This window comes from Ictidomys tridecemlineatus, chromosome 12 (genome assembly GCF_052094955.1).
Source record: "Ictidomys tridecemlineatus isolate mIctTri1 chromosome 12, mIctTri1.hap1, whole genome shotgun sequence".
Lineage (NCBI taxonomy): Eukaryota > Metazoa > Chordata > Mammalia > Rodentia > Sciuridae > Ictidomys > Ictidomys tridecemlineatus.
In genome coordinates, this window is record NC_135488.1 from 110,357,389 (window position 1) to 110,371,468 (window position 14,080).

The window sequence follows — 14,080 nt, forward strand, 5'->3', positions numbered from 1 at the left end:
ATCACTCAAGGAAACTATTCTTATTATGAATGCACATTTAATGAATTGTTTTCCAAGTGAGAGAATGGATAAGCATTTTTTATTGAATTTTAAAATATTTTATCCATTTAAGGAAGTCGTCCAACCAGCAGAATGACGAAATTATTCTATGAAATATTTAAAATACCAACCTCAAAAACATCCCCTTACTCTAGAGGAGTATGATTTGGGCTTTGTACCATGACCCACTGATACTAGCTGCTTACTGACCTGTGGTCCTCTTTGCTGTATTGTGAACACCTGTAAGATGGGACCTGTGACTGAATGTCTGTGTCCCCAGGGCAGGGTTCAGCCCTGCATAGAGTGGGGCTCAACACAGTTTATTATCTACACCAGGGCAAGAGTACGTGAATAATGTGGGTTTCCCCTTCACTTTAATGTATGCTAAGATTAAGCATTGCCTGACCAGGACCAAATGCCAGAAGTGTCCTGTTGTCAGTTCTGCTGAGGGAAGAACATTATTTAGGATCTAGAGTTATTGTCTGACAAGCTACTGGTAATGGTTATAACCAATGTTTACTAGCACTCGAGAGTTTCACTTAAACATCTCCTTCAACCTTCAACACGGCCTGTAAGGGGGTCCTTATCTCCACTGATAGCTGATGGAATAGAGACTCTTAGGTCAAGGGTCACTTCAACTTCTTCAGTTGTATATGGCTCTTCAGACCAAGTCTCTGTTGAATACTCAAAAAAAGACTATTTTCAGATAAGCCATTGTTGCAACATTTGTGATACGTTGGAAGTGCATGTCTGCCCTTGTACAAGTGCATACCTGCAGTTGTATACGCTGTTATTGTTAGTCTTTTCTTGTCCATATACTTTTTTCAGTAATGGCTTATAAGAAGCTAGCATCTAAACTTATTAATGGTTGAGAGGTAAGATTATTAGGATCTCTCCCATTGCCTAGAAGAGTTTGTGTTTTTAAATATCTTTATTGGTTTGGTTTTACCATTAACTTTTCTAAGGCAAAGAATATAAGCTAGCTGATGATGTGACTACTGAATCTTTGACCTTGACATCATCCACTGGCCAGGTAATCAAAGGTCAGTTGCAATTGTACATTATCTGTTAGCCACCTAGGAATAGGTAACAGATGTGCATGGGTGTCCATTGTAGTAGTAAATCTTGTTCATATTCTTGACATTTAAATTTTAGGTAAATCTTCTTGGACATCAAAGGAAATAGGTCACAAGTTGTGCTTTTTTTTTTTTTTAACCAAAAAATAAGACTTAGTGGTTCAATGAGAAGTTAAATACCTGTAATGATTCAGTGCTTGATCTGCTTGTACAGCCAGGTTGAGGTACTTGGAAAAGTAGAATAATACATTATATCAGTGCTACTGATTGATCTCAGGATCTCCAGTCAGTGATTCCTACATGCTTTTTGGAGGTCACAATAGAAGCACAGCACCTAGAGCACGTTTTTCTACAGTCCTCCTCTCACCACTTCACAGAAAGGGCTCTCCTTGCTCTCCACAGAACTGGGCACGCCACACATGCAGAGCAAAAGGGGGCCTAGGGATGCACCAGGCTGCCCTGTTCACACAGGGCCTCAGCACTACCTGCGGTCTTCTCCACACCTTGTTTTCTGGTCTCAGAAAATCTCAGAGGGACTCTAGTTCTGTCTCTTCCATGGTGTTCCCAGGCTGTGAGGAGACTTGAACTGAGACCACCTGTGCACTGCTTCACACACAGCACTCACTACCATCCATAAGGCCTTAATTTTCTTGGGGTGGAAGAGGTAGTAGATTAAAACCCACCTCAGAGTAGATTATTATGACTTCTGTGCTCCAGTTGAATGAAATGAAAGATAATTATTAAAGGAGCTCTGTTGCCTCGGTGACTTTTCTTCATTTTTTTTGCTGCCTCAGTTTCTTTCTTTCTCTTAATTGGTCACATTTATAGATTTTTTTTCCCCTCATGTGCCGTGATCACAGGAAGTTTGCCAGTGGTATATATTGCTCTTGTCAATGGTTCAATGTGCTCACATATGAATTAAAAATGTTACTAAAGAAGCACTATTACAAAGTGGAATTCTCTTGTTTATTTTACCACACCTGGAGGTCATGTAGCTTAATTTCAGAGTTTCATAATATTTTATATCACTATAGTAAATCATCATCATCATCATCATCATCATCCATGACTCATTTTTTAAAACCATAACCCTGGTTAATGGAATGTGTGTGCCCAGTTGTTTACTAGAGGGTTCTTAAGTGGATTTACGCGTTTTCTTCATTCCGAATTTCCCATCCCATGAAAAGCTCTCATATTTATAGATTTGTTTTTCTCCATGACTCTTCAGAATGCCTTTTTGTGGTTCCCTGCTATTACCGCAGTAATGGTTTTCCTGATGGATAATACTACCAGCAAGATATAATCACTGTTGCTTGCAGGTCACATGTGTCCCACAATCTTGAAAGTTATAGGTCTTTCTTAGCTTGTATCCATGGCAATATATGAAGCATTAAGAGCGGAGGATGTAAAGAATAAGAAATTGGCATGAATCAGGTTCTTGGCATTTGCAGATCTAAAATTCCAAGTTCCAGCTATTTGTGACTGACCCTGAAGGTCCATGATTTCACTGAGGCACAGCGTGAATTAGAGTCACAGATGCTTACAGGCTGTTGTGTGGGAGTATGTCACCCAGCTAATGAGCAAAACCCGGCTAACCCCCAGCTTCAGAATCTCAAGTATGATTGTTCTCCCTCATGGTTGAGCCACTTTTGATAATGCCAGGAGCTTGATTTTTAGAATCTGATGACATTCAAGTTATTTAACCTTTCTATACTCTGCTTGCCTCATCTGATTAGTGGGACTGACACAGTACCTACCTCAGAGGATTTGAGGAGAAAACTAAGTGAAATGATGCATAAGTAGAGTTCAGTTCAGAGCAGCTGCATTCCCATGTGGAGACATAGACCAAGAGGCATCATCAGTAGCCTAGTGGTCAAGCTCCAAAGGCAGTGTAATCTGAGAAGCTCTGGAGGACAGGAAACTAATGCCTCTGGAATTCCCAACTGGCCAAGATGCAGTACATAATCACAAGTGTAATCACCTAGGCCTGCAGAACCAGTAGGACAGGGGCTGCTGTAGAGGAACACAGCTGATTCCAGGTCTTGGAGAGTAAGTACTGCAAGCAACCTTGCAGCCCCAGAACAATGACTAGTAGATATGACATATATCCTCTGGGCCTGTGCAATTGATCCTTGCACTTCTCGTGTCTCATGCCCCCACTGCTGACTTAGTCTCTGGTTGAACACTTTTTGATTCTAGATACCTTGAGACCATCAGGGTTGTGTGAGGTAAGAAGGAATATTGGTGCACCAGTCTTTCTTCTCTGATCACCATCAGACCACAGGAACCATGTCCTACTATATCACACTAGATCAAAGTCTTTGGGGAGAAGAAATGTCCAGGATTATGAACTGGCTCTGAGCCATGCCCACCTAATCCTCTTCATTCAGGCCTCTCTCTTGTGGTGGTCTGTGTCATGATGTTCTAACAGTTTGGAACTGTAGAGATGTTGAATTGAGTGTTTTGTGGTTTTCTTGGCTGCTTTGGCCTTTCTTGCATTCCCCAAATCCCTTTTTAAATCCCAGTAAATGCCCCATTTGCAGTGCCCCTGAAAATATACAACAAATAGAGAAGACAGAAGTATTTGGCCAATAACTTTTAATTAAGAGATCAAGCATTCTCAGTGGCTCACATAAACTAAGTTCCTCCCTTCAAGTGTCCTTGCCTGGCTGTGTGCCAACTATGCATTATGCTGGTTCAGAAGAGCATACAGGTTATTTCATAAAATTTGCCATTAAAGCTAAGTCAGTCAAGTGTTACACTTAGTCTAAACATCACTTGCTGAGAAATGCTTTTTTTCTCATTACTAATAACTTATTGAGTAAGCAAATATGAGTGTTAGGCAAGAGGATTTTGTATACAAGTATTTTTAAGTATGGTATGTGCCAAGCATGTTTGGAATATGAGAAGAAAAAATATTCTTGCCAACACCTGGCAGTTGTTCCATTCAATATGGTAGCCACTGGTGACTTGTGAACATTACAATTAAAACTTAAGGTACTGGATTTCTAATTTTACTTATATGCACTAGTTTTATCTCTCTAATGTGGCTCATGGCTTGTGGCTATGGTATTGGAGGGTGCTAATACATAATGGCTCCACCTTCCCAGAGAGTTCCCTGGACCGTATTCCTTCTGGGCTGTGCAGATAGTGAATGCTGCTGAAACCTGAGCAAAGGAAAACCAGGTCACAAGAAGCAAGTGGGACAAGGAAGCCAGGCCAGAGTCATATTTGGGAGTTTATGTTTTATCCTCCTAGATATTTTCTGCATCCCAGATGAAAAACATTCTGTTTGGCCCAGATGCTTGGCAAGACTCCTCTGTGTGGTGTGTTCTGTAAGCATGCCTAGTGCTTTTCTGAATTAGAATCTGTGATGCTTGAAGTGTACATTTTACAAACAGCTATGCTGCTGTATTGACTGTTGTCACACCAGTTTGTAGAACACAGCCTTCTACTCCAAAATGTGAAGGCCTGGCCCCAATTCCTAGGAGAGACCTTCTGGGTAAAGGAGAGGAAGAAGGGGAAAAAAAAAGAGAAAGACCTACAGTGTGTGGAATTCCAGTGGAGAACTTTATTCTAACTGTTAACTGGAGCTTCTTTGTGTCATTTTATCTTTACTCTATTATAGTGTAAAGGAATTGTGAAAACATACATTTGAATTTTTCTTCTCTGATCTGCTACTGTTTGAGTAGCACAGGGGAAAGATCAGTCCCCAGAGGGTGGTGATCACCCATTCTTTTCTTGAACCAGCCATGCTGTAGTATGATGGGGCTGTGCTCATTGTCTGGTCATTGGTCCAAGAGTTCGGTTTTTTTATGTTACAGCTACAGCCAGGGCACTAAAGGTAGCCAGCTCAGCAGGACAAAACAGCTTTCAGATTTTTAAAAAATTCTTTTATATTTTGTTTTATACATTACACTTTTGTTACTTCATTGTAAAGGATTATCATTTGTTACCTTATTTAAAACCTGTTTTCTCATGATAGGTCCAATATAAAGCTGAGAATACAGTTCAGACACACCTTCATAGGGCCACATTTTTATTTTTCTGCACCACAGATAGGATAATTTTCATGGAATGTCTTAGTTATGTTAAAGACTCACTTCACCTCAACTTTAGAATTAGAAATCATTTAAATTTTCTGATATCCTTTGTTTAAGTGTATGACAACTAGACATCATTAACAGTAAGCACTGATCTCTCACACACACTAAAAAGTACAAAGTAGATATAAATGTCCCCATTCTACTTGTGAGGAAACTAATCTGAGTTTAGGAGAATAAATTATAGTACTAGATTAATATGATGAGTACCATGCAGCCATTAAAAGCTATGTTGCCCTGTGCTTTCTTAATTAATTTTATAGTTTAAAAGCTATGATGTAGACAAATATAACAGATTGGAAGGATGATCACAGTTTACATGGAGTGAGTGAAGCGGATACCAACTCCAATATTCAGTATGGCCCTGTGTGTATTTTGTGCATGTTCTCCCTTCCCTGCTCCCTCCCCCTCTCACTCCTTCCCTTCCCTACACCTCTCTGTCTCCCTCTCTTATAGCAAAAGGGTGGAAAGAGGCATCCAGAGTAGCAGAGGGCTAGGAAATGATCCATGAATCATGCTCACCTGTTCCTCTGCTTCCAGGGCATAAAGGAGCTGAGCCTGCTTCTGCTGCATCAGTCCCTCCTACTCCCATCTCTGAAACTTCTCCTTGAGACCCAAGATGACAATCTGCATGCCATGGGCCTAGAGCAAATCTCAACTGTCAGCAAGGTATGCCCAGTTGAATTTACTATTTATCTTTGTTTTGTAGAAATGAATTGGCACCCATAAACGTAACCATGGTTAATTTAAAATTACTTTATCTGCATACAGTATTCTCTCACTAGAGAGCTGTGTCTCTTCTGTTCAGTCCATATGTATTTGTTTCACAAACATTTACTGAGCCCCGCCTGTGAACCAGACTCTGGGTGCTGAGAATACAAAGACAAGTCAGAAAGCTGTTTTTGTAGAGAAGTGGTATATTCTCATGGACCAGCAGACCTTTCTGGACACTTGAAATTTGGGGGCAGGAAACTTCTAGCATCCAATAGATATTCTATCCCTCGGTATGTGTTTGGTTAGCTGCTAACTAAAGGTGAGTTTCCAGTAGTGTTTATTGGCACCTTCCGAAATCTCAAACTCATTTCCTCTGGCAACCTGAGCTGCGTCTGAAGCAGCCTTGTGGCTTGAAGATGGAGATACTGAAGTCAAGTCTTAGGATTCCTTCCTCAGGCTTCTGTTATCATGATTAAAGAAGCTTTCTCTTCCTTTTTAAAATTTACACTTTACAAGGGCTGAGGTTGTGGCTCAGCGGTAGAGCGCTTGTCTAGCGAGGCCCTGGGTTTGATCCTCAGCACCACATAAAAATAGAGATATTTTTTACTACTACAACTAAAAAATAAATATTATAAAAAAATTTACTCTTTACAATTAGATAGCTCAGGATCATGTTTTAACAAGATATGTTTCTGAAACTCTTGTTTACAGAGATCACTTTCATTTGAACTATGTGTATACACTTGCATACTTAGACACACACATATGTAACTTCACTATGCATGGATATGTATATAATATATAACATACTTTATACACATTATCTTTTTATGTGTATAAAATATATTTTTAAACAAAAATGTGCCAGAATATCCTCTGAAGATCAGAGAGGGAAAGAGAAAGCTAGATCAGAGGTATGTTTGCCACAAAAGACAATAAAGAGATTGATGAAATGATACCATAGATATAACATTTTATTAATGACAAAGGATATAGAAAGTTATGTAAATGGTTATAGAAAATAGAATATTGTTGTATTTGGAAACATTCCTTATGAACAAAAAGAGAATTCCAGTGCCTTTAGTCACTAAGCTGTATTTTCAAAGCAAAGGTTTGGGAATGCCTCTATTGTCACTGATAATCAGTCCTGACTGAAGTAAGGAATAGGGGCTGTCTGTTGGTAGCCCCCTTTGCCTATCTGTACATAAGTTTGGAAATTCTTATGAAATTGAGAATTATAGTGAGTTTATCATAGCCTGTTTTTTCTTTAAATGCAAGAAATCGAGAAGCAGAGCAAACTGAAGGAAGTCAGGCTGCATGTTTTCAGAGCCTTTCCCTCTCCCCACCAGCGCCCTGCAGTCTCTGTCCAGGCGCTGTCACCGGCCTCTTGGAGAGCAGGACAGTGGTGGAGTACACGTTGCCTTCCCATCCTTATCCTTTGTGGAGCTCTCCTGGTGCACTGCCGGTTCCATAGGCCAGTGGATCCATTTTCATTTTAAAGATTCTTTTTCTCAAACTCATTTGGTCAGAACTAAAACTGGAACAGGGTTCTAAACTGCTCGCTAACCTGCTTGCACAGCTCCCCTTCCCCCACACAGTGACTATCAAAATTAAAAACTAAATGGACCTCTGTGGCACTTGAGCAGTTATTACATGGCACTGGTAGACCTCACAATACTTTGATCTGAACTTATATGCTGCATGGTGAGTGCTGAGACTTGTGGTTTTGAAACTAACATGCTAACTGTGGCTATAGATTACCTGAAGTTGTCATGATAGCATAAAACCTCAGTACTCTTGGGACACAAAAATCAAAGTCACAGGTGTAAATTGCTGAAAGATATCACTTACTACCATGGGACCCTTACTTTTAGGAATTCTATAATGAGACATAACTAATTTCTGTACACTAAGTTGAGTGTTCATGATAAACTAATTAGCCCCTCTGTGCCCTTAAAATGTGTTTAACAAAAAAGCTGAGTATCTTTAGACCTTTTACATCCTCCAGAGAGCCGAACTTTTGCAGTGCTTCCCATTTTTTAAAATCTTTCAACTTTTTATTTTAAGATAATTTTAAATTCCATTCAATGGGAAGATGATTACAGTGAGGTCCCCTAACACTCCTCACCCAGTTTCCCCAATGGTAAAGTCTTGCGTAGCTCTAATATAATTTTATAATCAGGATATTGATATTGATACTGTATCAACCTTCTTAGGATTTCACTGGTTTTGTCACATGTGAATTCATGTGTCTACCACTGTAGTCACGATTCAGAACATCCTTCACAAGGATGCCTCAGACTGTCCTTCATAGCCTCAGCCACCTCCACCTGCCCTGTCTCCCAGATAGACCTTGGCAACTACTGATCTGTTCTTCATCTCTGTAATTTTGTCATTTCAAGAATGCTGTATAAATGAAATATGAAATTACTATAATTTGTCATTGCTCTCCCAACACCATTAAAGGGTCATGTTATACTTGTCTAAAAGAAGAGTTTCTGTGGGCGTTTTTGCAGGACTCTTGGCTAGCTATTTTTAAATCATCTTTGGTATTGTAGTGAAAAATCTAAAACTTTTCTTTTTTAGTTTTTATTTTACTATACACTGTGTCTATTAGCAGGGGGATGGAGTTCATCAATAACTTTAGTTTCTCCCTTACTGGATATTGATGGTAGCTCCTGTGGACATTAAAAGAAACAACATCTGGCAAAGGGACTCCTCTGATAGCAATTGGTCCAGTACAGTGCACAAATGGAAAGACTCCCTCTCTTGTTTGCTGATAGTGTGTGTTATTTCGCTGTTCATTATCAGATGCTGACAGCTTTATAGGTGTTTGCAGTTACAAGGATGATGCTTAAGTGCTGATGCCAGAGGTTGTACTGGCTTTTCCTCCAATAGCAGGACTCATTTCTTCCTCTAAGCTTTTCTGAAATCGCAACACCTCTGGTGAAATTGCTCAACACCCCTGGTGTTGAGCTCGTAACCTTTTACAGATGACCAACAGTCTCTTCCCTGGGCCAGAAATGCAATGTCCTTCTTAAAGAGGATATTGTTAGTGAATAGTTAAAACCCTGTGTAGTACTGACTGCTGGATTACCTGCACCAGTCGCCATAAGACTGAGAGTGCACCTAAAGACCTTGTTCTCTCCAAGCTGGGTGCCCCTGCTGGAGTGTTCAAAACTCGCCTCTAGAATAGCCTCTGTTTAGGTGGAAGTCTCTCAGCTCATTCCATCAAAGTAAACTCCTCCAGTTTTATAATAGTTTTGTGTACAGAAAATGTTCCAATTTCATAATTCCAAATGTGCAATGGCTTCTGCTTTCCGCTGCCACCTCCTCTTTGGTGCTGCTCAATGTCTGCCCCCACCCCATGTCCAAGGGTATCCTGGACTCCTGCCCTGCCTAGTCGGAATAATTCATGGAGTTAGAAAGGGAGTGTCACAGCACAATCGTGAACACCTCATACAGGGGTCTCTCCCTGATGCCAATGATAATTCCCTCTTTCAAGTTTCATCACTTCACCAGGCATCGTGACACATATTTCTATCTTAGTGATTCTTATTCACTTCATCTTCTTAATAATCCTATAAGATTATTCTAATTTCACAGATGAGAACTAAGAGGTCACAAAGCTAGTGAGCAGCCAGAGCTGAAATCCAAATCCCAGACCTAATGTTCATCATTCTTAACCATATGCTTCTATTGAACTGGGAGAGCTCGTTACATTGGAAAAGGAATCTAGAATCCAGGAATCACTAGAGAAATGGGACTGTGGAAAGCACCTTGAAGAATGTAAGTCAGTGCTGAAAAAAATGGGAACAGGTGGCCCAATGGTTTGCCCAGGCAGGCCTCCTGTTTCATCCTACTCCCTCACCCAGGCTCTGCTGAGCACTCCAGGGGTTGGGTACCTGCCACCTTCTGGGAGTTCTGTGCTGTTTTGGGTAGAGCTCATTGCACCTCTTTATCTCAAGCATGTTGACTTTAGTCCTGCCCTGGGGAGATGCCCAGAATTAGCAAGGTGCTTCCTCCAGTGGCAGACCTTCATGTATTTCATGTACTTCATGAATATGATTCCTTCCCCTCAGATCTTGCTGTGAAGGCATCAAGAACCTGCCACTATTATTTATGATGATGCCAGTGTCTAGGTTGGAGGAAGAACCTTAATATGATCAGCAAAGCATCTGTGAATTGACACATACAACCAAGAAACCTTCTTTTCTTTGATGTTCCCCCTCCTTTTCCAAATTTCCAGCTAGCATCTCCCTGATGGGACTCTCTTCCTCACTGGAATTCCCCCCTTGGGGCTGCCTTCTCCAGCCCAGCTATGGCTTGCACATTTTCTTTTCTGCCTTGGTGTGCTGTGACAGCAAGAAGATTGGGTTGGGGTCTTAACAACCCTTCCTGGAGTCTGCTTAGTCATTTGATGTTAACCCTAGCATCAGTTGGACTACTTCTAATTGTGTCCACACCAAGCTGGGCAAAAGTGATCCAAGTGATGCAAACAACCAGACAAGTTCTTTCCTATGTGTTTCGCAGATACCTATTGGTCTCAGACTTGCCTCCTTAATGACTCTTCTTTCAGCTCTTAGAGGCTGTTTTCTCAGGCATGTCTGTCATTTAAACAGTATCATAGCAAAACCCGCTATCATCCATCCTCACCTCTGCTCACTCTTCTTGAAGAATGAAGCTCTGCTTTCATTCTGCACAGAGGTCTCGGTGGGTCCTTCCAGTGATAGGCAGCTAACAAACTCCTTAGGTTAAGCATTTCAACCATAAACAGCACTGGTGGTTGGTTGATCTCCTTGGTGTAAACAGGTGTATCTAGCCCCTGCATGCACAGTCTGGATCTATGTGAAGTGAGCAATAAGTAGGGCATCAAATCATCATCCCTGTGCTTAAAGGCATTGTCTCTTGCAGGGACTGCCATATGAAATAACACAGTAAATAAAGTAGTGCAGAGGTGGATATCTGCACAGGACTACCAAACCAGAGCTGTCAAGCCCAGCATCAGGTTGTGGTCCCAGAGATGGTCAAGGTTGGATTTTCAAAGATTCTCCTCTTCTTGTGGTTAGAACATAAGTCAGGTGATGTGTCCTAAGTGGTTTCAGAAGAGGTACACTATTAAATGTCATGCCAGGAGTGGAGCTGATGGCATGCTGAGAAAATAGAATCTGAATATTGTATTCAAATAAATATAAAAATTTATCTGCAGGCATTTTTTTATTCCAAGTGTACACAAGGGTTTTATGCTTTTATTTTTCTGCCATTGTAGTTGATATTTTTAATAACTTTTATTAAATGATAATATATGTAAAAATAAGACAAATATTCTTCCTTAAAGTAAACAGTGAAATAATAATAAATAATCTTCTTTAAAGTAATTGAAATGAGGCCCTGCATGCATTATGCTACTGGGATTTCAGTTTACCTCATTACTGTAATTACTCTTAGCTTGATGTAAATCCATAAAATCAAAGATTTTAATTCAGAGAAGGTTCATTACCTATTGTTGAAAGAGGAATTAAGCAGATAACATTTTAATGGCTTGGAAGACAGTAGTGCTTTGTGCTTTAATAGATTTCTTTTCCAAGACCTGCAAAGTTTCATTTATTCTTAAAAACTAATTGCTGACACACAAAAACCCGTCTCTAACAGAGATGGCCAGCAATTCCTGTCTCGTGATTTACAAATCCTTCCCCCTTCAGAACAGCCTTCATTCCTGGTTGGTTCAACTTTAATAACTTCAGCTATTTACTGAGCTTGAGCTCTGCCCCAGGCATTGTGCTAGGCGCTTAAAAGTGCCTCTTATCTCTGAGTCTTACCATTAGTCTATTTTCTCATGTGGAGACTGGACCCAGAGAGATTGTCCTTAACAAGGTCACACAGCAGTTCAGCAAAGGAACCAGGATCAAAATCTGTCTTTTCACACTACCAAACTGTCTCTCACTCTAATTCAGGGTTTATTTGATCAGGGGAATTAAATCGACTAATTCTTCTGGACTTGTCTCGTACTTAAACTTCCAAAAAGAGTCCAAAAATGACAGGCTATATTGTCTCCCTCCAGCCCTTAAAGCACCAGTTAATCCAATGTTAAGGACATGTGGTTTTCCACAGATCATATACCAAAGTCAACTCCTGATTAGTTTGAGTTAACCACTTAAAAGTCAGAAAAAATATATATGTATTTTTACATGTTAATATACTTGTTAATATAACTGAAATATATATATATCAGTTCCTTTGAAGAATTACAACTTGTGCTTTAACAGAAAAAGTCATAAAGCAATAGATTCTTTTCTAATAATATAAAACTGTGAAACTTCTATAAAAATGTAACCAAAACAGAATTGTACTCAACAGACTAGGGTAACTTGGCCAAGAGAAAATGTCACCATGAAAGTGTCATTGGAGCTGATGTGGGCTGGAGTGGAATGTTCCCTAGGTTGTAGAGAAGACACTATGTATGGTGGGCGATAACTTGTCCTGGTACTTCTGTTAAGTCTTGCAACAGTCAGTCTGCTCATCTTCAGGCCTTGCCTTCTGGGACAAAACATGCAGGAAGAGCACATTGTATATGGTTTTATAGTATAGTTGGCCTACACATTAGTTAATTGGTTTTGAAATGCCATCTCATTTTTGAGGTTCCTACAATCAAAATTAATTAAAACAAACATTAAGAAGATCCTGTCACGATGCTGTTTTGTGACATTAGCGTAAATGAGATTTCTGATATGGGTAAGAAACTTCATTTCTTACAAAAATATGGACAATAATATAAAACAGAAAAATACAAACTAATTATCAAAGCTGTGGAAAACTACATGTAGACTAAGAAGATAAGACCAGGGAGAGAGCTAGTGTGGCCACAGAGTCTCTGAACACTTACTTAAAAGGTAGGTTGATAAGGGCTTCTTAGAGCAAGAACAATTTAAAACCCCCTATTGGATGTCCTGTTCATGTCATTGAGTTGCAAGATGGATTCTTGATGTGGTAGAGAAAAGGTCTTGTTCTGAAAAGATTATTTTCATGTAGATCTATACTCAATAAGAGAACTGGGTGAACAAATATAGCCCTGATGGAAGTACACATGAGATGGTCAGCGTGGGTGTCCAGAGCACAGGCTTTACACTTAAATTCCTTATGTGTAAAACTGACAAGGAAAAGTGCCAGTTTCACAGGGTTGAATTGGGAGGACTCAGGGAGGTGATATTTGTGGCACTCAGTATATGCTGATGTAGCGATGAGTCGAGCAGGGTTCTTGGTGTGTGGTAATGTCTCCTTAAGTTGAAAGGAAACCATGTCCATCATCCCCCATCTGTGACCTCCGAGATGTTCTGTCCTATGTGCATTTCTTGGAGCAGGTGCTGTTAAGCCCGGGAAAAGGTATGTATAACCGTGAAGGCAAAAGGAAGCGGAGTGGCCCAGTGGAGCAAGCGTGGCTCTGCGGGGAGAGGTTCTGCCCGCCCACTCACATTCTGCTGTCGTCTTTCTTGAAGGTGAATGTCTCCAACTGTGACCAAGAGCTTCTTTCCCTGCTCCTGGACAGTGGACTGTTGGTGAAGTGTGTCTCCACTCCCTTCTATCCACACCTCATCCGCCACCTCCAGCAAGGGCACTGGGATGCGGAGGAGCAGGCTAAACACCTGTGGCAGGCCGGCCACGAAGCCGAAGCGGGCTCTCTCCTCCTGGCTGCCAGGGGGACTCATCCAGCCCTGAGAACTTTCAGCACAGCCCTTGGTGCCGGGCAGCACTGGGTGTAACCGCCTTCCCTGGCCCTCCTCTGGGGACAGAGAACATCAGAACTGAGCGCTGTTCCCAGGGCAACACGAACAATACCTGATTGTCAAATAAAGCTGTATATAAATGTGACCAGCCTGCCAGTTTAACCTTTTTTTCTTTGTTCTGCTAAGTGATCAACATCATCTCCTATTGACTGCCTCTTTTTTCCTTTTTTTTTGTAAGCTACCTTTTCCTGGGTAGAATGCCTTTAGCAAGGTATCCAAAACTGTGGTTCAGGAAGTTGACCATGGCGGTGGGTTGCGTGAGAAAGGGAGTGAGGCTGAGGAGCGCCTGCTGTTGGGATCAGGTGCCACGGGATGGAGGAAGAATGGACATGGATTCAAGGCAGGTTAGTTCTGTGACCTTGGGCAA

At 40.8% G+C, this 14,080-nt stretch overlaps 1 protein-coding gene across 3 annotated transcripts in view; it reads left to right on the forward strand.

Moving 5' to 3' along the window:
• The window catches only part of Nbas (NBAS subunit of NRZ tethering complex), a 298,757-nt gene extending 284,959 nt beyond the window's left edge, over nt 1-13,798 (forward strand). For all 3 annotated transcript variants that reach the window (XM_078029643.1, XM_078029644.1, XM_078029645.1), the window contains 2 exons: nt 5,759-5,887; nt 13,426-13,798. In XM_078029643.1, the coding sequence (XP_077885769.1) occupies nt 5,759-5,887; nt 13,426-13,689 (393 nt within the window). In that variant the 3' untranslated portion in view covers nt 13,690-13,798. The remainder of the gene's footprint in view (nt 1-5,758; nt 5,888-13,425) is intronic.
• Nucleotides 13,799-14,080: the final 282 nt, after the last annotated feature.